The 27,801-nt window shown below is 55.4% G+C and overlaps 1 protein-coding gene across 3 annotated transcripts; it reads right to left on the bottom strand.

Moving 5' to 3' along the window:
* Positions 1–718: 718 nt before the first annotated feature.
* ASIC1 (acid sensing ion channel subunit 1) lies at positions 719–25,149 on the bottom strand. 3 transcript variants are annotated; one of them, XM_029205422.1, is made up of 12 exons: positions 24,872–25,149; positions 23,657–24,034; positions 22,881–23,076; positions 6,186–6,336; positions 5,423–5,550; positions 4,977–5,127; positions 4,543–4,599; positions 3,923–4,076; positions 3,286–3,521; positions 3,153–3,232; positions 2,960–3,064; positions 719–2,803 (listed from the first exon to the last, which is right to left on the bottom strand). In XM_029205422.1, the coding sequence occupies exons 2-12, from the start codon at positions 24,016–24,018 to the stop codon at positions 2,699–2,701; spliced, it is 1,725 nt and encodes a 574-aa protein (XP_029061255.1). In that variant the 5' UTR covers positions 24,019–24,034; positions 24,872–25,149; the 3' UTR covers positions 719–2,698. The 3 variants fall into 3 exon arrangements, with proteins under 3 accessions (XP_029061255.1, XP_029061257.1, XP_029061256.1); XM_029205424.1 differs by having other exon boundaries at positions 3,430–3,521; XM_029205423.1 differs by lacking the exons at positions 22,881–23,076; positions 23,657–24,034; positions 24,872–25,149 and adding an exon at positions 8,808–9,464 and having other exon boundaries at positions 3,430–3,521.
* Between the last annotated feature and the right edge of the window lie 2,652 nt (positions 25,150–27,801).

The following is a 27,801-nucleotide window of genomic DNA, read 5'->3' as shown; positions in this document are numbered from 1 at the left end:
TCCATTTTACAAACAGGAGAGATGAACTCAGAGAGTAAATAACTTGGCAAAGTCAACCAACAAGTTAGCAGTAGAAGTCGAAACATAGAATCCAGATCTTCTGATTGATAGTCCGGGGCTCATTCCATAGATAAAGTGCCTCAATAACTACCTCACGTTCGAACTTAAACCCAACTTTCCCCGTGACCTTTAACCTAACCTGCTTCTAGATTTTAAATTTATTTTGAAGTTTGACCCTGACCCCTCTCCAAAGAATCCTTTGTGCTAGGACTTCTCTTTGGGATCTTTGTTGCCTTTGACCTCTTCCTCTTCCCCTGCGCAGTGGTTAAACCATTCCTGGTGTGATGGTCAGCCTGTCCTATCCCAGGAAGACCAGAGTATCCCTGCTCCCGCCTCCTTACTCCTGCCCTGATTGTTTGGCCCCAAGCCAAGCTCAGCTCTAAGCACTTAGTGGGAAGGCCTAAATACTATTCAAATAAGAGAAAAATGAAGGCTTCCCTGGTGGCGCAGTGGTTGAGAGTCCGCCTGCTGATGCAGGAGACACGGGTTCGTGCCCCGGTCCGGGAAAATCCCACATGCCGCGGAGTGGCTGGGCCTGTGAGCCATGGCCGCTGAGCCTGCGTGTCCGGAGCCTGTGCTCCGCAACGGGAGAGGCCACAACAGTGAGAGGCCCGCGTACCGCAAAAAAAAAAAAAAAAAAAAAAGAGAAGAATGACACTGAAGAGGAGATAGTTAAAACCCAGTTTATTAGACCAGAGGCATGCGTCACCCATAGCCCTGCCTGCTGTTCTCCATCCGGAACACACCCTTTGGCCTTGCTCCTGCTTCCCTCTGGAGAAGTCTGATCTCTAAGGAACTCCTAGGAGCCAAGAGTTCCCAAGGATCCTATATCCTCACTCTCCAACTGCAGGCCAATGCACAGGTGACCTGCCACAGGTCTTGTTCTGGGGTTGGAGACTGAGACAGCTGGGCAGAGAAGGCCTGTGAAGGGGCAGGGCTCTGGCCTGGGAGGAATGCATGGCAGGTACTCTACCTCGCTGGTTTCTCTTTAAGGTAGGAAGGGAGGGACAGAACGGCAGAGCTTTCAACTTCCCCTCTAGGCCTGTCTCTTTCTTCCCACTACCAAACTGTACCTTACCAGAAAATATAAGTGGTGGGCTTGGGTATTAGGTGAGCAAAGAGGCCTGGGCATCCAGAAGGAGGCAAAGGCCACTGACTGAAGACCTCAGCCTCTGCCTGTCAGCACCCCGCTGCTTCAGCTGCAGAAGTCATCAACCCACAGCTCCCTCTGTCTCTGCAGATCTCAATCCCATGGGTAGGGGCTCTCTCTGTAGCAACCCCCTTCCATGGGGAGGCCACAGTCAGCTAGGCAAAGGACATTGGGGTGGGTGAAGCAGGGGTGGGAATGTTAAGGCTGCAGGGAGGGCAAAGGGTACCCAGGTTGGGGAGAGAAGGTGAGGCCAGAAAGAGGCAGAGCTTGTAATTCACAGCTTCCTTTATGTCGCCACCGAGACAGTGTGAAGGTTACAATGCGCGTGTCGTCTCCTTGTGCTTCTTAGAGGGATGTGTGTACACAGTACAGACACCAGGGGAGAATCCAACTCTTTATACAGGCGAAGGCATTCAGAGACCAGGGAGGGGGTGGAAACACAGAAGGGGAACTTGGGGTGGGAGGGTGGTTCTTAGAGACAAGAGGGGATGAAGTAGAGACAGAGTCAGGGGAAAGTATATACAGAGATATAGCAATATAGAGTCTGTATCATATAGAAATAGAAAATGCGGATGAAGTTGTTGAGAGAAGCAAATGACGTTTCGGGAGAGGACTTGGGAGAGTTCCATAAGAAAATTTATGGATGTGGCCCTCTGCAGGGGCCCCTGGGAGAGGGACCAGTGAGGTTAGGCACCAGTGCCCCTCTCCCTGAGCTGGAAGCCAACCAGCTGAATCTTTTATGGGATGGCAGAGGAGGGCCGCCTCTTGGGATTTCTCTCCAGCAGCTCTGGGTGGGGGTGAACTTGTAGGTATCAGGATGTGGCCTACAGCACCAGGGCCACAGCTTGTCCCCAGTGCCACTTCTTCAGGGGATTCCCCACCCCTACCTCCCTAGAGACTTCACACTGTGTGAGGTGGTGGGGAGGGAACAGACACGACTCGGGATCCTGCCTGGGGACTTGGGGTTGGGGGCGGTCACTGGGCTGAGAGGGTCTCTTAAGGCTGGGGAAGCCCCCCCTACTAGCCCTCCCCTTCAAGGTACATTCTCTGGTGTGGGGCCAAATTCCAGACCCCGAGGATCCCCTCCACCCCCCACTGGGAGGGGGCTTTGGTGACTGGTGGCAGCAAAATGTAGGTGGACACTCAGATGACAGACAGCCAGACAGACAGAATTCAGGCTGGGAGCTGTGGGAGGCAGCATGGAGCAGAGAGGGGCAGCCTGAGGTCACTCGCCCCGTTCTCTCTTTTTAGTTTCTGTTTTAGATTAGTTTTGTTAAAAAAACAAAAAAAAAACAAACAATGGGATAGAGGCAGGGAGAGGACTCTACGGTCAAGACTCCTTCCTCACCACAGACAAGAGGAAAGGACCGCCCAGGAGTGGGGGGCTGCCTTGGAGGGGGGAGTGAGTCCCCAGGGCGGGGCAGCTGGGGGCCCCCTTGCTCTCCTAGCCCTCCCCATCTAGGCCTTTGGTACAGCGGCCTGCGGGGCTCAGCAGGTAAAGTCCTCAAAAGTGCCTCGGGCCGGATGGTGAGGTAGGATGTTGGCAGCATACGTCATCCCGGCAGGATGGCCCCGGAGGCTCTCACACGGGTTCTGGGGGAACGGCACAGGACAGGCACTGGTTATCGTAAGGGCCACAGGTGCCGCTGGGGCATGGGGGAGGCAAAGGAGAAAAGGTGGCAAGGGGGTGGTCCTGGGGTGGTCGGGGAAGGGATGGGGCGGGAGGGCGCCCCTCTCTCGCTCCCTCACGTGTCTTTTGACGTCATCCAGGCTGAGGGCCACGCCCTTGTCCGCGCTGCTCCGTTTTGCCTCCTTCTGGCACTTCCCTCGTCTGCACAGCTTGTGTTTTATCACCTGGGAGGGAAGAGGGGAGGTGGGCGGGTGGGCGGGCTTGAACCCCGCCCCTCCCGTGGCCCCGTGCAGGCGCCCCGCCCCCACTTACCTCATAGGCGTAGTCGAAGAGCTCCAGCACAGTGAGGATGCTGGCCCCGATGAACAGACCCATCTGGCCTCCAATGTCACCTGCAGGGGGGCCCACAGGGAGGTCAGTGGGGTCAGGACACAGTGGGAGCGGCAGAGCTCACTGGGGCAGGGGAAGGCCCCTGGGGCTGGCAGGGGAGGAGGCCTTGTGGGACGGAGGTGAACAGCCTGCTCCGGGTGGTAAGGTGTCACACCATGCCCATGGCATGGGAAGGGGACAGGTGCCATCAGCAGCTCACCCAGGAGTCCTGCGATCTCATAGGCCTTCTTCTGCTCAATGGTCTCATAGTTGAGGACTTCAAAGAAAATGTCCAGCACCAGGATGTTCTCCCTGCAAAGGGGTTGGGAGAGGAGACCTCGGATCAAGTCGCATCTCCGTCCCTTACTAGCTGGGTGACCTTCGCAAGTTATCCTCTCTGAATCTCAGTCTCCAATATCTATAAAACAAGATGCTGATGTGGATACCTGCCTTTTAGAGTGAGGATTAAACGCGATGGTGTAATTGAAAAGATGCTCCACGCACCAGCAATTGTGAGGTGATCCCAGTTACAGCAATGAGGATGAAGAGAGGAGGAAAGAAGAAGGGGTGCTTCTGCTGCTTGTTCTGGCTTGATCTTCCCTCCATGCCCACCTCAGACTCTTTGGTTGCCTCCCCCATGTTATCTCAGTTTCCTCCTGTCTGCCAACCCCCATCAGAGCCCACCCATTACCCTTCACAGTCAGAGCCCTTACCCTATGTACTGCTCAGACTTGTTGAACTTCTTGGCCAGGTACTTGGCTGACGCTTTGCTGGGGATCTTGACCATGGACAGCTCCTTGCCATAGCGAGTCAAGTTGCAGGGCATTTCACACACACAGTACTCCTGGTCCTTCTCCACCAGGAAGTCTGTGCCAGCCAGGTGAGAGGTGCCAGTTGAGTGATGCCCTTCTGCCAGCACCTTCCCGACACGCACGTCCTGGCCCTGCCCAAAGGAGGCCTGAGCCCCCTCCTTTTTTTCTGACTTGTCCTTCACTTCGGCCCTGTGCCCACCTGTGCTGATCCTCACCCAGCCTCTCCATGGATATTTCTTAATCCTATATCTCATCCTCTCAGGGCCCTCCAGGGTCAACCAGCTGAGGTGCTGATGGGAGCAGATGAAGGCCACCCCTCCCAGATGACCCCTGTTCATTTTCCACAGGGGCCTCTAGAGATGCTATTCCCGGCCTTGCTAAAGTCAGACACAGGAGACTTCAGGTGAAGCCTGATCCAGGAGTGATTTGAAGCTTCTGGGAGCTTGCTCTGAAACCCCTCTGCATATGGCTGGCAGCTCCTCCTTCCCTCCCGCAGACTTCCCTGGGACAGGGGCGCTCACCCAGGGCAGGATCTGCACACTCCTTGTACTGCTCTGGAGTGCAGTATGGGGCATCCCCTAGAGAGGAGAAAAGACAGTGGTACAGGATGGAGATTAAAGGTGTCTTGTGATGCTGGTGGTACCAAAGGCCTAAAAGCTGGAAGCTGGGAGAGGGTGGGAGGGTAGGAATAGTCAGCCCCCAGTCTGTCCTGGAAGTGACCTACCCCAAAGTCCATACCCCCTGGACCCCTCTGACACATCCCCATGGGTCCGGGCAGGAATTGAGGTCAGAGAGGCAAGAGCCATATGGGTATGGACTGGGGCTGGAACTGGGGTGGAGAGAAGCCAGCTGGTCTTGCTTGCATGTTGGCAGGAGGTTAACATGCATGGGGTGCTGGTGAGGGGCAGTGCAGGCTGAGGGGCCCAGGACCGTGTTTGGAACTTTGGGGCCTGACCTGGCATGTGCACCATGCGGCAGTTACAGTTCTCCACCAGGTAGCGGGTCTCACAGTCGATGCGGCAGGCGGTAATGCTGTAGGAGTCGAAGAAATCCAAGTCCATGGTAACAGCTTTGCAGGTGCCCCAGGGCGGGGGCAGGTAGATGAGCTGCTGGGAGAGCCGGGGAGCTGGGGGGTGTGGGGACTTCTCCCCGAGTCACCTTGATGGACTTGTCTGACACGATGGAGAACTCAGGAGTCCTGCCGCCTCTCCCTGTGCAGCCTCTGAGGGTCTCCGAGTTTACGGAGCATCCCATCCGTTAGATCATTCATGCTCTGACTAGTCAGATGGCTACCCAGGCCCTAGCTCCCCTGTCCCTCCCATTACTGATTGCCCACCACTCCACCTCCATCATGAGCCTCCAACCACCCACCCTGGGACCGGCCTCCTGTGGCCCTCTCACCCGCTGCTCTTGACAGGCCACGAAGGTCTGGAACCCTGGGGCTACACCAAAGCCCAGCTGGTCGATGAAGGGAGGTTCATCCTGACTGTGGATCTGCACTTTGATGCCCGCTTCGAAGGATGTCTCATCTAGGGGAATGAGAGGGCTGTGTGTTGGGAGGGCTTCTTACTCCCTAACCTCCTTCAGAGCTGGGGGCACCCTACCTCTCCTGAAATAACCACAACATACACTGAGACTGGGGGAGGGTAGTTAGTCCAAGGGCCCCTGGCCCATCCCCAGCCTCCTTCTGGGTTCACCAGCCCCGTGCTACCCTGATGACCCCTGAATCCTACATACTTCTTTTCTTACCTGGCTTCAGTTACGCATCTCGGTGTTTCAAATTATTTCTCACTGTCTCAGAGGCTCTCCATCTCTCCCCCTCCTTTTCTCCCTTCTCCCCCACGTCTCTCTGTCCCAAGGCCCCTGAGACCAGACAGACGGCAGGCAGCCCAAGAAGAGACGGAGTTATTTATAGAGTGAGTGGTGGCCACGGATGGAAAGGGATGGCTGGTTACCTTGGAGAGTAACTGAGCCAGGAAGTGGGAGCCAGGGTAATGTGAGTGTGGCAGTCAGGTAGAATGGAGGTGGAGATGGCGAGATGCTGGGAGGATGCAAGGAGAGCCCACGGCCTGCCTCAGGCCCACAGTAGAGCCCAGGAGCCCCCCAACGGAGGCTGAGGCCCGGAGCCACAGGGAGGGGGGCCCCCCTGTGAGAGGCAACATACCGGTCTCCCCCCACACAGGCAGGTACTCGTCCTGCTGAATGTCCAGCATGATCTCCAGCCCATTGCCCGTCCCACCCTTCATGGTCTTCAGCCTGGGACGCCCATCTCGGCCAGAGTTGAACGTGTAGCACTTTCCGTACCGTGTGAAGACCTGGTGGGAGCAGAGCGGAGAGCCTGAGAGTCCTGCCAGTACCCTCTGCCCACCAGGGACTGTCTCCAGACCCTCCAACTGGTGGAGTTTCAACCCTTCAGGAATGACCCCTCCTGAGCAGCCCACTCTCCATTTGCTCTCCTTCTCACCCATTCTGTCCTTTTCCCTGCTGTGTGCCCTGGAAGGCTGATCCCTGTGGGGTGCACTGCCTGTGTTCCTTTGCCACCTGGATGGGCTTCGGGTTGGGTTTGACCAATGGGAGGTATCAGTAAAGGATCAGAGGACAGAAGGAGGGAGAGACCAGGGTATTTATCTGCAAGTGTTCTCAAGGTGGCTTAGACCCTTTGTGACCACAAATTCTGCCAAGAGGGCTCCCTGCATAGCACTGTTGCCTCTTGGTGTTCCTTTAGCTTGAATATGACAATTTCCCACTATTTCTAGGTGCCTCAGTTCCCCTCATTGGTTTCCTTAACTCTGCCCACAGCTCTAGAAACAGTCCCTCTGTTAGTCTTTTCGACTAAACTATCCAAGTGTTAACCTTTTTCCCGCTGGGACCCTAACATACACACCTCCATCATCTGGAGCCCCTCACTGCCTGGTCCCTCCTTGGGACCCTCTCCTCAGGCCCAGGGCCTTCTGAGACTTCTCTTCTCTTCTCCTGGATTTCACCCTGGGCATCTGGAATCCTGCTCTCCCCAAGACCAAGCTATGCTTTATAGTTTCCTCTGCCATTAGTCCCTTATGTCCATCACTGTTCCCTTATCACCAGAACCTGAACATCCAGGACCTGGCATGTTCGTCAATGCTGGCGCAGAACTATGAGGGCTGCAGAAGGGATCTCAGCTCTGGGGACAGGCCCCCGACTCCATGCCACAGAGCAGCCCTTATTGCAGCCCTGAGTACACAGCCATGGAGAGAAAAGTGAACCTATTCTTTATGGCCCTTTCCCCACAGCTTCCCAGAATGCCTCCAGGTTCCCACAAATGGGGTGAGTGTGCTTCAACTACTGAGAGATGGTGACAGAGTCCACCAAGCAAGTCATGAGGTGAATACAGACACAGCCCAAAGAAAGAGAGAGACAGAGTGTCAGGCTAGACTGAACAGGGAGGCAGTAGGGGTTACTTGTCAATAGAGTCTTTGCCCCCTTCCCCCTTCCTAGAACAACCTCCTCCTTCCCCCTCTGGAAAAGAAAATCAGTGCTATCCCCCATTTTGTGGGTGAAGTCCAGAGAGGAGGTAGAGAGAGAACTCCTAATCCCCCAGCTCCACTACCAGGCTTTGTGGCTTTCAGCCACAGGGTCCAGGCTGGACACGCATCCCTGCCTACCCGCCTCCTGGGGATGTGAGGGACTCCTGGTGGCTGAGGCCAGCTGGGAGCTGCAACCTTAAGCTGGCTCAGAGGGCTGTGCTGCTGGCCGGTGGGCTGTGCTGCCACCTGGTGGTGCTGCCTGAGAAGTGCCTGCTCTAGCCTTAGATCCCGAGAAAGCCAGGTTGACCCCTTCCTTGGTCCATGTTCCTCTACCTCCTGGCCTGTCCGAGGCCCAGTGGCCAAAACCTCCATGTTCCTGTCTGTCTGTAGTCAGTCCAAGATGCACTGATATGATGACACCCACCTGCCCCTGCACTAGGAAAAGGTGGGGGACTGAGAGATGGGTGTATGGGAAGGGAAGGCCTGGCATCTGGCACTTGTAGGGGACAGAAGGGGATCTGTTGGGCCAGATGGAACTGGAAGCTGAACTGGGGAAAGGATGGGGTGCCGCTTGGTCCCTCAGCAGGGAAGGCCCTAGACTCTCCTAGTGAGGGCTTCCCCTGGGAAGAGGGTCCCTGGCCACTTAGAGCTGGAGGGGGAGTGGGGAGGATTTAGAGGAGGCCTGTTATTCTCCCTCACCACACACACACACACACACACACACACACACACACACTAGGAGGAGCACAGGAAGACCACATGAGGATGCTGCTAACAGGCATGCTGGGGTGGAGGGGGGATATCCCCAGCCCTCTGCCTCCCTTCCACACCCTTCTCTTGCACCTCCAGAGACCAGGGGGCACCTGCCCCAGCTCCAGTCCAGGGGTGATAGTCAGCATTGTCAAGGCCAAGCATAGGCACCCACCACCAGATCAAAGGTTGACCTCAGCGAAAGATTAAGGTGCTGACCCTGCTGGATCGCAGAGAGGTCTGGGAAAGGGCGGGACATGCTGGAGGATATTCAGGGAGACACCAGGGGCCTCAGGGCAGCAACTAATTACCAACTATGTGTTTCAAGAGTCTAACAGGGAGGGCAGTACTGGCAGAGCCCTGGAAATAGAGCCCAGCTGCAGACCCTGGGGCTCCCAGGCAAGCTCTGGCCAGGCCTCTCTCACAGAGGGTGGGTGGTCCAGGTGAGGTGGGGGGGGAGGCAGGATGGTTACCAGCCCCAGGAGGTGACGGTCAGGGTGAGCCATGGCAGACACTGTTGGGCACCCACTCACCACTGAGAAGTTGTGAGGGCCACAGGGCCCCCCGCAGTAGGAGCAATAGAGCAGCATGTCCTCCAGCCGGTGGCAGGAGCGATTGTAGAAGCGGTGCAGATTAAAGGGCTCCCCAGAGAAGGCCTCGGGCCCCGGTGGGGCAAGGGGCACCCCGGGGTCATCGCTTTCATCCAGCCCCAGCATGGGGGCCAGGTAGAGCAAGTCGGGGTAGCTGAGCTGGGACAGCCGCACGGCGTTGGTGTTGCAGAGGGTGACCGCCGGGAAGGCCAGCTCCGTCGTGGCCACTTCATCTAGCAGAGTCACATGTGGGTAGCTGAGGTAATAGGCAACTCGATCCCCGACCTGGCACAAGAAGGCACCCAGTGCCAGGATAAAGGCCGCTGCCCACAGGGCCTGCCGTGGCCCTGGACCCCCTTCCACAAAGATGTGGCTGGCTCCATGAAGGGTGCAGCTGTTGGCAAAGGCCACCAAGTCCATCGGTAAGTCCCCCTCTCTGGCCCCCTTCCTCTCTGCCTCCTTTTCCTTCTCTTCTCCCTCCTCTTCTGATTCTGAGTTGTTCCGCTGTTGCCGCTGGTGGGGACCCCAAACATCTCCCAAGGGCCCTGGGGCCTCCTCTCCAGAGGAGAAGGACACAGAGCAGAAGATCTGGATGGGCATCTTCTCCAGGGGCTTCCTGGCACCGGGAGGTGGGCAGGAGAACGGGGGAGGAGGCGTGATCCTAGGCAGGGTCCGGCAGTCCTCTTGCCAGGTCTGTTCTGCCTGGATGGCCGTCCTCCCTTGCCAGGGCCTCTGTGGCAGTGTGGCTGAGGTGGGGAGGGGCTTAGAGAGGAGAGGAGGACCAGCCTGCCCTATCAGGGAGGCGGCTGTCTGAGCCGATGAATAATTGATGGCTGTGGGAAAGGGAGGCCGATGGAGATGGAGAGGAGCGGACCGGAGCCCCTTTCCCCGTCACCAACTCCAGCAGGACAGACAGGGTCGAGGACAGAGTGGAAATGCCTGAAAAGCCCGAGGGCTCCAGGGGAGATGGGACCTAGCAGAGTCCTCTGCTCTCACTGCCACGACGTGGGCCAGCAAGGGTCTCTGCCCATCCCCCAAGACACACACCCTCAGGCTCCCTCTCACCCTCCAGTCCACCTGCCCCTCGCCTTCCCACCCCAATTCTGAGTCCTCTGCCCTCATTCCCACCTGGTCCAGTCATTCTTCTGAGTTATCTGAGCCCCACACTCTCTCGGCACCTCTAATTAGCCTCTAATTCTTCTCTTAATTCCCCCTGACTTGGAATCTCCCCAATTATTTTATGGAGCCCCCCCCACTTCTCCCCATACACCCTTACACTGCAGTTCCCCTCGAATTATTCCTCTGGTCCTCAGTTCCCTTCTGATCACTGGGCTGACACAACTTACGTTCAGTTACTTCCTGAACCCCTGGTTGCCCCGAACCCCTACTCTCTCCCTTGACCTCCGGTTTCCCTCCAGCCATCCCTGAAGCCATCGATCCTCCCCTGACCCCCACCCCCCACTCTACTTCAGTCAGCACCCCCCACCACCACCACGCTGAGCTGCACTCCCTTCTGTGGCTTGGGGGGCAGCTCAGGTTCCATTAGCAGAGGTCTCTCACTGACCACAGACTCACTTATGGCCAGTTCCTTGCACTGGGGGGAGGCACCCTGTCTCTTGCAGCTGAAAAGCTTCCTGGTAGATCACCGCTCCCCCTCCCATCTTGCCCATCCCCTAACAGTCCAGGAGAGCAGGTGGAGGAATTCTCTTCTGGTGGGTGGAAGAAACTGAGCTCAGAACCGGTACAGGGTCCTGGGTCAGGTGGAGAGTGTTGGGAATAACCTGAGGTACCCCCAAACCCTCAGCCTCGCAGATACCCCCCAGCCCCTCAGTCTCTGAGGCCTCTCTCGCTCCCAGTTGATCAGTCCCTGCCCCCAGGCCCCTGGCCCCTCTGTGTACTCTGATTACTCAGGGCCACTGGTTGAGGAACTTGAGCCAGCAGCCAAGTCTCCAGGGCCTAGAAGGTGACCTGAGGGGAGGAGAGGAGGGGAGGGAGGGAGGGGAAACTATTAACCCTTCCTCCACAGAGCCAGAGGAGGACCAGTGGGGGTCAGACAAGTCTACTTGGGCCTTTCCATTCCTTAACCATCCCACAGCCCCAGGCTCCTGCCCCCCTTTCCCTCCCCCCTCCCTGCTCCCACATCTCTTCCCTCCTCCGTTTGCATACAGAGAGCCTGGAGTGTGTTGGGGATGGCAGGCAGGGTGCCAGGTTCTATCAGAACTGGCTGATGTGGGACCTCTGGCCTCAGCTTTGCTGCCAGGGACACAGAGGCCCCGGAAGAAGAGCAGCCTTTGAGATCTGGTCCCTCTCCATCCTTATGCCATTGCCCTCAGACTGGTCTCCCACTCTTTTACCTAAACAACCGCTTCCCAGCTGGTCTCCCTAACTCCCTGCCTCCCTGCAGTTCCTCCCCATCTTTAGTCCATGCTATGTAATTCCAATCACCCTTCCGCATAAAGACCTTCTCTCACTCCCCAGTGCCTCTTGGTAAAATTCAACCCCCACCACCCGGGACCTACACAGCCTTGGCAAGTCACCCTCCAGCCTCACCTCTCCACCTCTCCACCCCACCTAGTCCAGGGTCCAGCATCCAGTCACCATGTCCTTCTCCCATTCCACAGACACACGAGGCTCATCCACAGTTCCATGCCTTCCCTGGACTCCACCTGGAGAATTTCTACTCATTTTTCAAGACCCTACTCACAGGTTACCTCCTCCGAGAAGTCTTCCCTGACTCCACAGGGCATAATTAGTGCCCACTCAGGAAACAGACTGAAGGGTCCAGTTCTGCTCAAGTTCCTTCAAGCATGAGTAGTGATCAGTAGCTCCTTAAGGACAGGGACTGTGAGAATGAAAGAGCAGGACCCGGGGCTTCCCTGGTGGCGCAGTGGTTAAGAATCTGCCTGCCAATGCAGGGGACACAGGTTCGAGCCCTGGTCAGGGAAGATCCCACATGCCACGGAGCAATTAAGCCTGTGAGCCACAACTACTGAAGCCTGTGCACCTACAGCCCGTGCTCCACAACAAGAGAAGCCACTGCAATGTGAAGCCTGCGCACCTCAACGAAGAGTAGCCCCTGCTCACCGCAACTCGAGAAAGCCCGCGCGCAGCAAAAATAAAATAAATAAATTAAAGAAGAAAGAAAGAAAGAGCAGGACCCAGGGGCCACGTGGAGAAACAGGAACCAGAGATAAATCACTGCAGAGATGAGGAGAGACCTCCCACCTTCAGCTGTTGTCCTCAGGCTTCTCCTGTATGAATTTGTGGGTTCTTCTGTTTCCTGTCCCGTGTGCATTTTCTTCTTGCCTACGGGACCTCAGCTCTTGGAGGGCTTTGCGCATCCCCAGGATGCGTTTCAGAGGTGAGTTCCAGACTTGGGTTGGAGGTGGACCGGCCTAGGTTGAGGCTTCGGCTGGGAAAGCTGCAGCATGCGTCCCCACACCCACTAGAGGGCATCGTTCCCCTCCTGCAGCCTTTCTGGATTGGACTTCCAGAGGGAAGAAACTAAGGCTGGGAAGCTCCGGGTGCTTCGGCAGAGAGTAGGGTGTGCACACACGGAGCAGCTTCAGAGGACAGCAAATCTGGTGTGGCTGGACACTTCTTCCCCACACGGACACAAAGACCTACACTGCACACCTACACAGCACTACACACAGACACACAGCCCTCTTGTGGGCAACGAAGACACACACACACACACACACACACACACACACACACACACCCCAACTGCACTTCCTCCCTCCTCCATCCTCTAACATTCTCTCCTCCTCATCTCGATCTAGTAGACAAATCCACATTTTTCACAGTAATGGGGAGGTGAGGAAAGGATCAAGCAGCACACACAGACCCCGGAGCATACACAGAGGAGAAGTACCCAAGCAGACACGCTCGCAGAACAAACACTCAGTTTTGAACCCTCTATCCAAAGATGCGACCCCTCCCCACATCACTCCCTACCCAGTACGTCTCTTAAGCTGTGTGTGGCCACCCAGTGCTTTCTGACTTTCTCCACATCTCTTTCTGAACTCCGGTCACCCCTCACATCTGTGGAATGTCTCCTGCTTTTCAACTGATGCCTCAGGGGATTCGTATACAGCCCAGCAAAATAAGCAGGTTTGAGTAATTTCACCCCATTTGACAAATGAGGAAACTGAGGCACAAAGACCTGTTCAAGTCTCGTGGAGAGCAAGTAGTAGGCTTGAGACTGGAAGTAGGTCATCCCTCTCTAAATCAATCCCTTCCTTCTTCTCCATTCTTTCACTTACCCATCAAATATTTCCTGAGTGTCCATGTGCTGAGGACACGTGGAGAACAGATAAGGGACTGGGTCCTTGTGGAGCTTATTATCTAATGGAGAGTTTTTTAAAATCACAAAAATAAATATTTAATTGCAAACTATGATAAGTGCTATGAAAAAAATAATATGGTTCCATGGAGGTGAATGACAGGGGGATCTGAACCAGACTGGAAACTGAGGAAGGTTTCTCTGAGAAAGTGATGTTTGAATTGCAATCTAAAGAATAAGGAGGAGTGATTAGGTAAAGGTCTGTGTGTGTATGTGTTGGGGGGTGGGCGGTATTCCAGAGAACAGAGTCAGTGCAAAGGCTCTGAGAGGAGAGAGCTGAGAAGAAGAGGATATAGAGGGAGAGCAGGCCCTTAGGGCCTTGAAGGCTGGGTAAGGATTCTGGTCCCATTCCCCATGGAAGGATTTCAAGTGATCAGAGCAGTGTTTTGAAGAGACCACTCTGGAGGAGCCCGAGGGATTCTAGAAGTCCTGTTAGGAAGCCACTGCAGCAGTCTAGGTGAGACATGGAGCAGTGGGGTGGCCTGGAACAGGGGGATGGAGTAGAGATGTCTGGGAGTCAACACTGGCAGACCTGGTAAGGGAGGCGAGGGAGATGGAGTGTCAGGGATGGTTTCTAGTTTGCATAAGTGGGTGAATGGCTCACTAGATCAGGAACACAAGTACAGGACTAGTTTGGGAGCTAAGATGATGAATTTGGTTTGGCACATGCTGGTTTCTTAGAGCCTTGGGGAGATCCAAGTGGAGATGTTAAGTGGGAAATTCGCCACTGAACTGATGCTAAGAGGAGAGAGCCGGGCTGAGACAGACATTTGGCGGCTGTCGGTGTGTAGATGGTAATTGAAATCACGAGTGAAGATGAGACTGCTCAGGAATAGAATATAAAGTTTTTTTAGAAGAGATAGAAAGAAAAATGGCCTGATATGGCAGTATCCACCCAAGCTAAACAGAATCCTAACCTATGACTTAACCACAGCTCCTAGTTATATACCCAAGAGAAATGAGTGCATATGGCAACCCAAAGACATGAACAGGGATGTTCATAGTAGATTTATTTGTAATAGCCCCAAACTAGTAACAACCCAAATGTCTAGCAAGAGTAGAATGGATAAACAAATTGTGCTCTATTTACATAAGGCAATACTACACAGCATTGAAAAAGCACTAACTACTGCTATATAAAATGAGACTGAATCTAACAGACATAGTCATGGGCAAAAAAAGACAGACACAGACATGTATACACTGCACGGAGGATACATACAGTCTAGGAGGTTCAAGAACCGGTGAAACTTATCTCTACTGACAGAAGCCTGAACGTGGTTAATTCCTATGGGGTAGTGTTGACTAGAAAAGGGCCTGAAGGAACTTTCCAGGACACTAGAAATGTTTTACAATTTTATACCAGTGTAAATACATACCGATGTAATGTGTAAAATATTACATTGTAAGATACACCAATGTAAAAATATACTAATGAAAAATTCATCAAGCTGTTCCATTAAATCATAGCCGCACAATTTAAGAGAAGAGGAAAACTTGGGATTGAGACTTGAGCAGTGCCAACATTTAATGGCCAAGTGGAAGAGCATGAACTGGCACAGAGGCAGGAATGGCTAGACAGAGGAGGAAAATCAGGAGAGTACCGTTGTTAGGAAAGAGAATAGTGCAAAACAGAGGTGGTGGTCAAACATTTTGAATGATTTTGAGACATCAAGGATAAAAAATGGTTGTGGGTTTTGGAAATATGGAGGTCACTAGCGGCCTTAGCGAGAACCATTTTGGTGGAGTGCTGGGGCCGGGGGAGGAAGGCCGCCCGAGTGGATTAGAGAGTGAGATGGAGATGAGAAAAAAATGGAGATAGTGGAATCTATACATCAATTTTAAGAATTTTGTCTGTGAAAAGAAACAGATACTGTGGGAGCTGGAGGGGGCTGTGGAGTTGAGAGACGTTTGTTTATTGGGTTTTATCTTAACCTAAAGCCTGGTACGTAGTAAGTGCTCAGTAAATATTAGCTGTCATTATAGCTATACATTTTTTAAAAATTTATTTATTTATCTTTGGCTGCGTTGGGTCTTCATTGCTGCGCGCGGGCTTTCTCTAGTTGCGGCGAGCGGGGGCTACTCTTCACTGTGGTGCGCGGGCTGCTCATTGCAGTGGCTTCTCTTGTTGCGGAGCACGGGCTCTAGGCGCGTGGGCTTCAGTATTTGTGGCTCGCGGGCTCTAGAGCACAGGCTCAGTAGTTGTGGCGTGCGGGCTTAGTTGCTCTGTGGCATGTGGGATCTTCCTGAAGCAGGGCTGGAACCCATGTCCCCTGCATTGGCAGGAGGGTTCTTTTGTTTTTTTTAGAAGCCCGGTCTTTTCTTCTCAATGTCACGGTAAATCCCTTAAAGCTGACTTGGGCTGATTCTTATCTATGAACTTCACAGTACCTGGGAATTTACCCAGTAAGATTTCAGTAGCTGTGTCTCCTCTGTGTGCAGGGAACAAAATCAGGCATTTCCACATGGCCAACTGCCTCCGCGCAGTCGGTCCAGGCCGGCAGGGCAGGTGGGTTCTTAACTGCTGCGCCACCAGGGAAGTCTCTATAGCTATACATTTTAAGATGGGAGAATCTTAAGCATGTTTCAGTGTCAATCGGAAGGTTCCACTGGAGAGGGAGAGACCGACTACAAAGGAGGGAGAGGCAGAATCTTTAAGGTAAAATTCCCATAAAGATAGAAGGAGATCAGATGGTAAGAATAGGTTGAGATTTCAGCCTAGAGAAGATGGACGTTCCCCTCTGGGGGCAGGTACCCAGAGGAGCGGGGAGATCTTGTCTGAGACTTCTATCTTCTCTGTAAAGTGGGAGGTGAGGTCATCTGCTGAGGGTGAGGGGGGGCTAGGAAGGGTGGTGGTTTGAGAGGCGTAGAAAAATTTACAGTAATCACTGGGGAGAGCGAGTTGACGGGAAAACACAGTGGGGTTGTCAGGGCAGCACTGGCATGTTGATCATGAACACAATGTGATTCCAACCATGTGACTTCCTCTGGTAGAGAGTGGCTGAGGAAGCCAGCGGTGGGTCCATCTAAGGTTGGGACTTGGCTAAATGGTGCAATGAAGAGGCAGAGAAGTTACAAGATGGTGTGCTCAAACTGAGGCTGGGGTTCTTCTCTTTCGCATCCTTTTTTTTTCCCTTCCTGCCTCATCACACCACCTCTTTACAGAGCATGGGCAGCTGGGGAGCCGGGCACCCTCCTCCACCACACATCCCTGCTCCTATGGTCACACACGAAGAACCCGGGCTTAGAAGATCTGAGGTCAAGGCACCCACTCTGTCATTTACTGGCTGTGTGGCCTCAGGCAAGTCATGTAACACCTCTGAGCCTCAGTTTCCTCATCTTTCAAATGAAGATATTAACATCTTCCTGCCTCCCAGAATTATGAGGATCACAGGAGCTAAAGTAAAGGGAATTTGTAAACTGCAAAGCGTGACAGAAAGAGAAGATTAATTTGGCGGGTATGTGCTCTGCGTGGGGCCAGAGGTTCGTGGGCACACGAGCTCTCTCCTGCAGACACATGAAGAGAGCTGTGTGTGCCCCTGTGCACATCCATCCCTGTGTCCACGTCACACCCTAGTCCACATCTGCATTCTCCCACTCTCAGACATGCACAGGGAGGTGCACATGTGTGCTTGCACACCTGGGGCACACGTGTAGTATGTGGTGAGGAAGCCTGAGTTGGCTGCTCTCTCCATGGTCAAGGCCACTGCAGCAGTCTCTCCCCGAGGGATGTTCCCAGGCAGGCACGAAGAGCCGACACACCGATCAGAGACACTCGATACTCAGCTACACAGCCCAACCTCCCAGGCCTCCAGGACTGTCAGCCACATCGAAGGGGTGCAGATGAGAGGAGTGGGAAAGGGTTTTCTTTCCAAGAATTCATAGGAGCTCAGAAAAATCACAACTTGCCCTCCCTCTCCCTCAGGAGTGGCCTTAGAGAGCCTGGAGTGAGAGTCTCTGTCCTTAGAGCTTCTTAAGGGAACTTTCCCTCAAGGTGACTACACCTCAGTTTCACGTTTGTTTTAAAATTTTCCACGAGGAAGATGTCTGATGCATGTGTCCAGGAAACGGTACTGCACACCCATTCTACACATGGGCCAGCGGGGGGGCTTAGCCAGAGTGGCCCAGAGGCTGAAGGACAGGCTGCCCCTCGGCAAAGAATAATTTACAAATCCATTTACAGCCCCCTTTGCTCACAGGAAATTGAGCCTAGAAGCTGAGAAATGGAGCCAGATGAAACTATGCCCAAAATAGAACCCAGGAGTCCCAGACGCATCCTCCACCCAAACCAGGCTCCATTCTCCTTCGAGCTGTCTCCTTCCCTGCTTTGCCTCCCAGAATCCCCACGCCAGAGTTCTGACCAGAAGGTTCTCAGCCAGAGGGTACAGACATACTGGGTACACACATACAGTAAGGGAAGGCTTGTGCCTCGGGAACCTGACCAAAGACCAGGACCCTTGCTGGAGAGAACTAGACTGGTCATCAGCTGGGAGAGGCTGAGCTGGGGGAGACACCACACATTCTGTAGAACTAAAGTTTCTCTCTTTCTTTCTTTTAGGCTGCGCCGCACGGCTTGTGGGATCTTAGTTCCCCAACCAGGGATTGAACCCGGGTCCTCGGCAGTGAGAGCGTGGGGTCCTAACCACTGGACCGCCAGGGAATTCCCAGAACTGGCGTTTCTGAATAGCTGAGCTGGTCTGGGGAGATTGGAAGGACCCCACCTAGATGTGGAGGGTCCTCTCATCCCTGGCACGTGATTCTCTGCTCCGGAGCCCTTCGGCTTCCCTTAGTACCACCCTCTGCACCCTGAGCCTCCCGGGAGTACTGCACGTGGCTCGAAGCTCCTGAGGGCAGGGACAGGCTCCGCCTGTTCACCGCCGCCCCCTGGTGCCCAGCACGAGGCTTGGCACTTCCAAGGGCCTCTGTCGGTGACGGGAAGAAGGAATCAAGTGGAGCTCGACACTCCCACCCCCAGCCCCTCGTGCCTACTATTCAGTCTCCCTCACCATCCCCCAGGAATTGAAACTGCCTTCCACAAAGTTGAAGCATGCTCCCAATCCGGCTCCACCCACAGCAGAAACGTTCTGACCTCTGTGCAGGCGCCCCCTCTGCTTCCTGGATGCACACCACGTGCAGTGGCGGCCCTACCACGGAGCTCTCCGCAGGCTGGGACCGGAGAAAGCCCGAGGCTTCGAAGCACTACTCTGCCCACCCCTCCACTTCCGGCTCCGCCCCCAGAGCCGCTTACTTACATCAATTCCCTATTACTTTAGCCAACAGCCGGAGGTCAATTAACTGAGAGTAGCTTCTTAGCTGACAGCAGTCTGGGACAGGGGCAGAGTCAGAAACGGCAAGGGATGGGGGAGGAGAGGGAGGAGGTGAGAGAGGAAACTGAGTCACCTGAGGGAGGGGTGTGTGTGTGTGTGTGTGTGTGTGTGTGTGTGTGTGTGAGAGAGAGAGAGAGAGAGAGAGAGAGAGAGAGCCCAATGCAGAGTCCCCTGGATTCTTGCAACTAGCTCTACTCCAGTCTCCTTCCAACCTCAGGCACTTCTGAGGGAGGGAGGGAGGGAGAGAAGGGAAGGGTAAGGCTGGAGGAGGTATCCAAGAGTGGCTAGGGCAGGGTGCCCCTCTTCCCACGCTAACCTCTCCACTCCAGCCTCTCCTATCCCTCTGCACCCCCTGCATGCTCCCCCGTCCACACCCCACGACAACCCCACACAAAGAGCGCCGGGCTTCTGGGTGGGGTAGCCCCAAACCCTCCTTTCTTCTCTGTGTGTAGCAGTGTGGGCAGCCCTTCCCTTCAGCAGCCCCTCCACTCCCTGCCTAGCTGGAGGGAACAGACCCAGGTAGTGAGGTCGGGCCCTCCCCAGGTCTGAGCTGCTGTGGGGTGGTGTGATGAGGGGTGTCGGTGAAGGGGCAGAGCCGGCCCTGGGGATAAGGAAGCTCCCACTGCTAGTCCTGGCTCTCCCTGGGACCTGCCATCCCTGGCTCTTCTTGTTTAAGATGACCTCTCCCTCCAATTTCTGGGTCTCAGGATCACCCTTCTTTGCTATCAGCATCTTTGCTATCAGCATCTCACCTCCTCCAGGTGCTCCAGAAGATTCCAGAACACTGGGGGGATTTCTTTGCCCACCTCTCCTCTGGGAGATTGCCCCCACTCCAGGGTCCCCTGGACTCTTGTCCTCCTATCCCTTGTCCCCCAATTCCACCCTCTCCTGAGAGAATCCTATCCCCACTGCATACCCACCCCCAGGATTTCCATTCTCTGCCCTCCCCTTCCATCCCTTCCAGGGTTCAGAAATGAATTCCCACTTCTCTCCCCCAGGCAAAGGCTCTGGGACTCAGCTGGAAGAGGGGGTGGCACAGGGCAGACTAGGCCACCATCTGCCAGCCCCCTCCCCTTGGTGCTGTTCAGAATTCAAGCCACATCGGAGCTCCCACTGCCAGGGACAGATAAGGTGCAGCTGGAGGCTGGCACCAGCTGCGACTATGCTCACCCCCCCGACACCCCACCCCTACCCAGGCTTCGGCAGACAGCTGCACCCCCGGGCCCCCTCCATGGAACCCCTATCCTGCCTTGGCCTGGCTGGCCTCAAAGCGGGGTGGGAGAGTGGAGCGTCAGACCCTGTTGCCCTGGCAACCAAGCACCCCACCGAGAAGGAAAAGAGGAGGGAAGAGGGGGCCTGTGGGTGGGTCTTTGGTAGCTCTTTTGGTAGCTCAGGAGAGAGCTACTGAGGCCTACCCAATTGGGCTGCTGGGGGGACACCCTTCCCATTGCCCTCTGCCTCTTCAGTCCCAAAGTGTTTTCAAACCAGTTTCTCCCAGATTTAGCCCAGGTTCCCCCCACTCTCCCAAGCTGACTCAGCCACAGCTGGGGGATGGACCTGGCCAAACACCTCTTGGACCACGTTCATCCCCTGAGGTTCAGCTGGATTCAGAAGCACATCTGCGGGGAATGCGTGTCGCTGCTGACCCCCACCATGGGAGCTGAGGTGTCTAAGGGACCAGAGGATGCCCTTCCTATGCCCCCTGCACTGTCCTCCAGGAGCAAGATTCCTATTGTTCGATGATGGTCGCACTTGGAACCCACAAAAGAGTCCACATGTGCCTGTGCACACTCTATTTTGCAAACACTTTGAGCTGGACTCGGACCCCAGTTAAGAACCTCTGCTCTCAAGGCAGCAGGAGATGCCAAGATGGTCTCCCCTAAGCTCTGACCTGAGAGAGAGATGTTTTCCGTCAGTGCCTCATCTGTCCAGGGGCTAGACACACGCCTCGTGTCCTAGCACAGACCACAAGGGTGGAGAGGCAGCCGTTAACTATGGGACGAGGGAGAGGAGGGAGAAGGTGAAGCGTCAGGGAGCTGGAGCAGAGTGCCAGCGCTCTTCTTCTCCACCAGGGAGATGTCAGACATGGACTCACAGTGAGACTCCCATCTGTGCAGGGACATCTCTTATGCGCAGAGTAGAAAGGGGCTGTTGAGGTCAACCTGAGGGGGCAGAAGGAAGGTCTGAGAGGTTTGGGTCCAGCTACATTCAGGGTCAGGCCTTTGACATGGGCTCAGAGACAGCAAAAACCTGGTCCCTGACAACCCAGAACCAAGAAGTGCCCGTGTTTGGCCTGTGGGATCCTAGCCATGTATTTCTTTCCCAGCAAGAGAAAGAACTCACACTGCTCCAGAACTTTGTGAACCAATCATATCTCCATCTGACTGTGTAGGGTTGTCCCCTCAGACAACATGGACCAATCACATTTCAGGGTCTCCATTTCCATGAACCAAACATCACCACTTGGAATCTTTCTGGATGTGAGGGACAGATGGAGCCTCAACTGTATACTTTCTATGAACTCCACTTTGTTCCTTAGCACCTTCCCAGGTCGAGCCAAGCAATTCCCTTCCTCATCCAAACACTACAAACCATTCAATCTAATGGGTTTTCTCTATCTTTCTTGATGGTTCCTTCCGCTTGCATGTGGGGTATGCTGCAGAGGAGGAGGGCTCTGGCTTTCACTTCCACCATCAACTACAGCTCTACTACCCTTGGGAATATAGTTGGTGAGCCTGGGAGCCCTTTGGTCTTGGGCCCTGGGGAATCCAGCATTCTCCTGTTTTGAGGAAGGAAAAGTGGGAAGGAAATGGTTCTTGCATCATGCTAAGCTCCCTATGAGCTTGGCTCAGCAAGGACCGTGGTCATGTAAACTTTGTCCAGCAGTATTGACAGAGGCCCATGAAACTGGTCTCAGATAAAGGCTTAAAGAGATTGGGAAGTCATGTGTAACTTCAGCAGGAAAAAACAAGCATAACTGTGGTTCCAGCCTTTCTACACAAACAAATGCTGTCCATGCTCCCATAATGCCAGGGAGGCAGCAAGCAAGTGTGGGAGAAAAGGGGAGGATCTGAGAGTGGAGAACTGGGGGCAGGTATAGACAGAAAAAGAGTCCTAGGGGAGCCTGGGTTTTCAAGAGCAATTTCCAGAACTGGAAGTGGACGTGACGACTCCAGGGTCAGCAATATTAACGCAAAGAGCACACTGCGTTGGGACTGAATGAGACATGAGTTCTAATCCTGCGTCTGTCACTAACCAGCTCTGCGAGCTCGGGCAACTCATTCTACCTCTGTGTCTCAGCTTGTTAAATAGAGATAATATGACTATTCATCCAGGGGATTGAAGGACAGTCTAGAAAGCATTTGGAAGAGTTCCAAGCATCACCCTCACATTTGGTATACTTTTGCATACATGGCTCCAGGTCCTCTGGCCCCTTTCCACAGTCCCTGCCTGTTTCTAACCCACCAAGAACCGGTATGACTTGCCCATGATCACCTGGCACATGAGATGCCAGTCAGTTCCCCTAACCCTCCCTGGGGTGCTGGCTTTGAGGCAGCCCCGTCTGTGTGTGGAGGGTATGAGTATCTGTGGGGCATTTCCATTTTAAGAAGCAGTCTCCAGTTCAGCCATGACTGTGTACCCCAAGTCATCTCTTCTTCCTCAGACCCTGACTCTGTGGGTTGGCAAGGGGGGAACCCAATCAGTGTGTGTGTGTGTGTGTGTGTGTGTGTGTGTGTGTGTGTGTGTAAAATGGCTGGGGTAGGGGACGGGTGGCACAGAGAGAATTACCTGTCCAGTTTTTTAAGAGAAAACTTCCCTTACTTCCCATGTTTCATGGTGCTTCTCAGACTTTAATTCAAACTACTTGAGGATTTTGTTAAACTGCAGGTTTTGATTCAGTAGGTCTGGGAAGTGGGGTGGCAAAGTCCTACATTTCTTTCAAGTCCCAGATGATGGTCCTTGGACCTCATTTTGAGTAACAAGGCTGCAGCTTACCCATCACCACCCCCAGCTCTGACACCTGTGGCCCAGAAGGTAAGCTTGATGGGGTCAGGGGCCCTGCCAGGCTGTGTGTGTGTGTGTGTGTGTGTGTGTGTGTGTGTGTGCGCGCGCGCGCGCGTGCGCACTATAGGCTCTCTTTCCTGCCATCACGGACACAAGGCTGAAGCCGAGGACCTCACAAAGAGCAAATGCGTCCCTGAGCTGAACAAAGTACCCCCCTGCCAGAAGCGAACCCTAGGGACACACAACTTCCTCCCCAGAGGTCTGCCCGCTCCTAGTCTCCTCCTCCTCTGGGGGCTGGCTGACTCACACCCCACACCAGCCAGGGGGCTCACTCACCACCTTGAAGTCCTCAGCGCTGCAGACCTCCCCCCGGAAGTGGCAGGAGAGCAGCATGTCTCGAATGTCGTGCCCCGCACGGTCGTAGAACTCACGCATGTTGAAGGGCTTGGGCTTGAAGCTGCGGAAGTTGGCCTTGTCCTGCAGTATCTCCAGCTGCTTTTCATCTGCCATCTGTGTGTCTGGTATCTCATACCTGGAGCAGGGTGGGGTGTGGTGGGGGTGTGAGCAGTGCATGGATCGGCAGGACCTTCAGTTCCTGCCTCCATCTGGCCTCCGGTGTCCCATGCCCAACCTTGCAGGGAGGGCAGCATCCAGCCCTGGACAGAGGCATGAAAGGAGAGCTGGGCGGTGTCTAGAGGATCTGCCCCGTGGGGTCTGAGAAGGCAGAGGATGGCAGTGGCTGCCCAGGGGCTGGGCATCTGAGCACGTGGGTAAGCATGGGTGGGCAGAGAGATCAGGGCAGGAACTATGGCTTTTATAGCATAGTTTCTACCCTTTAAAGATGGTATGCCTGGATCCCCCAAGGGAGGAGAATATCGAGACATAGTGGCGGGAGGGTGGGCAGAGATCACTGCAGGGAGTGTGGCCATGTCTCACAGCTGGGGTCAGAGATTGGGTGCCCTTAACTGAGTGCTTGGCAGTACCCCGATCTCTTTGCTGTGAGTGGCAGGTTTGGGGGGCTGGAGGGCAGGGTGGTATGGGCTGTATGGTGGCTTAGAGAGGAAGCACCCTGACAGAGGGTCTGGCAGCCGGGATGGGTAGGAACCTCCCACCTGTTGTTGAGCAGAGCCAGCAGCTCCCCAGCGTGGTACAGGTCATTCTTGGAGACTTGGCTAAAGCGGAACTCGTTGAGGTTGCACAGCGTGACAGCAGGGAAGGTGAGCTGGGAGGCAGCCACCTCGTCGAGCTTGGTGACGTGGTGGTAGTGGAAGTAGTACTGCACACGCTCGGTGCACACACACAGCAGCACAGCCAGTGAGCCCAGGAAGCAGAGGGCCCAGAGCGCCCGCTTCAGAGACAGCCGCTCGTAGGAGAAGATGTGGGCCAGGCCGTGCAACGTGGAGCTGCTGGCGAAGGCCTGGATGCTCACCGGCTGGACGCCACCCACCTCCTCCTCCTCAGCCTTCAGTTCCATCCTGGCCGAGGGGATCCTGGGGGAAGGGGGTGGGGGAGTCTGTCATGGTCCTGGGATGAGAGTACACACAGCATCCCTCCAGATGTGTCCATCCCCATCTCCAGAGGTCACTGTCTCTGGTGTGCAAGCCCAGAGCTGGCTGGCTGGGGGACACACTCTCAGAAGAGGGTTCCTCCAAATGCAGGGGTTTGGGAGTCAGCCTAGGCCAAGAGAATGCTCTCCCAGGGAAGACTCCCAGGCCAGGGGAGACCCCAGATGCAGTCACCCGAGGGTGAGAGGGAAGTCCCAGTGCTCCCCCAGGCAGGCACAGGAGTTTCCTCCAGATGTGGGGTCACTCTGGGACGGGAATGTCCACCCATCCTGGACAGGAAAACTCCCCTAAATGGGCTGAACCCGGGGTCAAGAGTTCCCGGTCAAGGGTGTCCCCAGGACTGGGCTTTCGCCCCCATGAGCTAGACCTGGGCCAGAAACCCCCCAGGCAGGTGGGGAGGGGCCCAGGGAGGTGGGGAGGAGCCCACCCGAGTCCTCACCTGCGGGTGTCTCCGGTTCTCTGAACGGCGCAGGCTGTATGTGTGCATGTTTGGGGTGGGGGTGGGGTGGGGGCAGAGGGCAACCCGAGGTGGCTGCACAGAGATGGGGGTGCGGTTCCCTCTGACAGCGAGCTGTCCCCGCCCCGGACGCCCCCCCACCCCGTTCTAGCTTCTCGACGCAGCCAGATCCCCTGCTCGGCCCCCGCCCCCCTCCCCAGCCACTGAACCGCCCCAGAAGCTGGGGAAAGCTAGAGGGGAGGAAAGTCCCGGCTTCGGGGCGCTGGGGAGTCCCGCAGCCAAAGGAGGGGGAATCGGAGACCCACCTGAGGGGGATTCGGGAACCCGGCAACCGGCGGCGGGTCCTGGGGCGCGGGGCCGGACGCGGGCTCAGCGGCTAGCCTCGGAGGGGCTCATGGCCCGGAGCGGGAGCCGGCGGCCGCCGCGGCACGCCGCGCAGAGCCCTTCAGGGAGCGGCCCGCCCGGCCCGGCTCGGCTCGGCTCCGTACGCCCGCCGCGCGCGCTCCCTCGCTCGCCTCGGCTTGGTCCGCCCGGGCTTGGCGTGGTGCGCGGTGTGCGGTGCTCTCAGCCCCGGGATCTGCAGGGATCCATCGTCCGGCCGGGAGGCGGCGGGAGGGGAGGCAGAGGGGGAGGGGAGAGGGTGCGCGTGCGCGCCTACGAGTGTCTGCGAGGCTGTCTCTGGGCCGGTGTGCGCGCGGGGCCCCCGGACCGGGGAACGGGATCGAGGGCTCCCCCCGCTGTCTCGCCCCCTCCTCCCGGCCGCTCTTGGCGGCGCTGCCTCCCTCGGTCCCGGAGCCGTCCCCCTGCCTGCGAGGCCCTATGGCTTGTGTGTGACTGTGTGTGGTGTGTCTGTGTGCGCGCGCGCGCGCGCGCGCGGGGGGGAAGGTGTCTGCCCCCAGCGTCCCCCTCCCTGCGCTGTCTCCTTCGGATCGATGCTCCTGCCTCTTGCTGCTGCTTCCTCTGGTGGCACGCGCGCGCGCGCGCGCACACACACACACACATACACACACACACAGAGGCAAGCTCCGAGTCACACTTGACTGATTCAAGCACTTGCCCGTGTGGAGACACACACACACATATACAGACCAGAGTCACACCACGTCACTCACAGCCCCACGCACCTCCCACAGACACCCACACACCCCAGAAGCCTGGCCCACAGGGCAGGAGCTCAAGAGCTTACAAGTATTCACCTGCGCTTATCCCTGCTCCCCACCTACATGTGACACTGTACACACATGTACATATATAAACAAACACGCAGCCTCGGCCACCCAAACCCCATCCTTGTAGCCTTGGCCTTGCCTTGGGGAGGGCGGGTTGGCAGCTCCTCACTGCCAAACCTCTAAAGAAGGAGCAGAGAGAAGGAGGGAGAAACAGCCAGAGGTGAAGGGAAATTGGACTGAAGTCGAGAAACAGGGAAAGGGAAGGGAACGCGGGGCGGGGAGAGGGCGTAGGGTTGGGGGGAGGTGGACAGGATGAGGAAGGGATGGAAAGGGGAGCTGTACTCAGGGATGGAGCTGAATTCTGAGGCACTGAGACCAGGCCTGGGGGTAGGGGTGCTTCTCCTCTAGCTCGCACCTCTCTCCTCCTCCTCCCTCTCTAAGAGGTCTTGGGGGGCCCTCCCTATCCAATTAACACAGAAGGAGCAATCAAAGGGAAGTTGTTAATTTGCTGCTGCTCATTAGGGGCTCTTGGCACGAAGACCGTTGAGGTCTGATGGTGTCGGATGATGGGGGGGGCGGGACCAGAATTCTATCTCTAACCACTCCTTCACTCCACTTGCGGGCTGGTGCAGCTCAGGGAGAGGAAGGTGAGAGGTGTGTTCCCAGGGTTTTAAGTTAGAATGAGAACCTGTAATGAGAAGGGGCTGGCACAGTAGAAAGAAGTTGGAAGAGAAGTTGTGAGGGCTTGGGGCCACGGGGCACATGGGAAGCCAGGGAAGGGAGCTGGAGATCCCTCGAGGGAGGGTTGGCTTAGGGCTGCAGAGGAGGGAGAGTAGGATCCATTAACTAGGTACCTGGGCAAGGCGCTACCAAAAAAGGAAGGGAGGATCTTAGGTTCTCCTCCTGAATTGGGGAGCTGTCCAGCAGCACCAGGCCTTTCCGGAGGGCTGCCATGTCCCTGGGTAGCCACTGGGTGGCAGCACCCTCCCAGGTACTTAGAATCAACCAAAAGGGGCATTTGGGAGTGGGATTTCAGCCTGGGAGGGCCCCAAGCAGGGGGACCTGAGGAAGCACTGGGCAGAGTCTGATTCCTAAATTCCAAGTGTCCTCGGGAGGAGGGGTGGACCATTTTGGAGCCATCTGTAATTCCCCTAACTCCCCACCCTTGCAGGTTGAATGACACACGGAGCTTCTTCAAATGGCTGCAAACTGCTTCAGTCACCTGGGATGTTACTGAGGGAGCAGCGGGGGAGGAAGGAAGGCGATGAGATGAGGTGGAGGCAGGCAAGGACTGATTGAGGCCAAGGAGCAGCCTCAGGAGGAGTCTGGGGGAAGATAAGAGAGAATCAGGCAATCTCCGATTCCAGACCTGGTCCCGCCATTCATTAGCATGGGCAGGTCCCTTGACCTCTCTGAGCTCAGTTTCCTCATCTGTAAGATGGGGATAATACTTATTTCACAGGAGTTTCTGAGAATCACATGAGCTAATGCATAGAAACTGCTTAGTACATTAACTTGTACTCAGTAAGTCCTCAGTAAGTAACAACTATCATTGTTAGCATTAGTGTTTGAATCCAGTGGTAAAGCCACCAGTGCAGCCGAATCAGGGCAGAATCTGACAGCGGTTCTCAGCCCAGGCTGCACATTTGAATCACCTGTGGAGCTTTTTCAACTGCTGCTGCTGTAGCCCTGCTTTAGACCAATTAAATCAGAATCTCCGGAGGTGGGGCCCAGATTTCCCAACTTTTCAAGACCTGTAATATATAGCAGTCAGTCTTGAGAAACCTTGATCTTCAGAATCCACGGGTCTCAATCAAGGCTTCAGTTATGATTCCTTGTGTGTCAGGCCCCAGCTTTAGAAGTTCTTTCTTATGTACAACCTGAGTCCCTTTTGCTATTGTTTCCTCTTCACTGGAGGTGAGATGGATCCCTGCACACATCCCCCCCATCCCTGCCCTGTACATTTCTGCAAACCTCCACTGAGGCTTTTCCTGTGTCCAGCCCCAGGATTGGCCCCGGAGACATGGGCCAAAGTCTCTCAGTTTCAGAGGAGAGATGAACATGCT

Source organism: Monodon monoceros, unplaced genomic scaffold, assembly GCF_005190385.1.
Source record: "Monodon monoceros isolate NGI ecotype Baffin Bay Population unplaced genomic scaffold, NGI_Narwhal_1 Super_Scaffold_6, whole genome shotgun sequence".
NCBI lineage: Eukaryota > Metazoa > Chordata > Mammalia > Artiodactyla > Monodontidae > Monodon > Monodon monoceros.
This window is presented reverse-complemented; position numbering and strand designations above follow the sequence as displayed.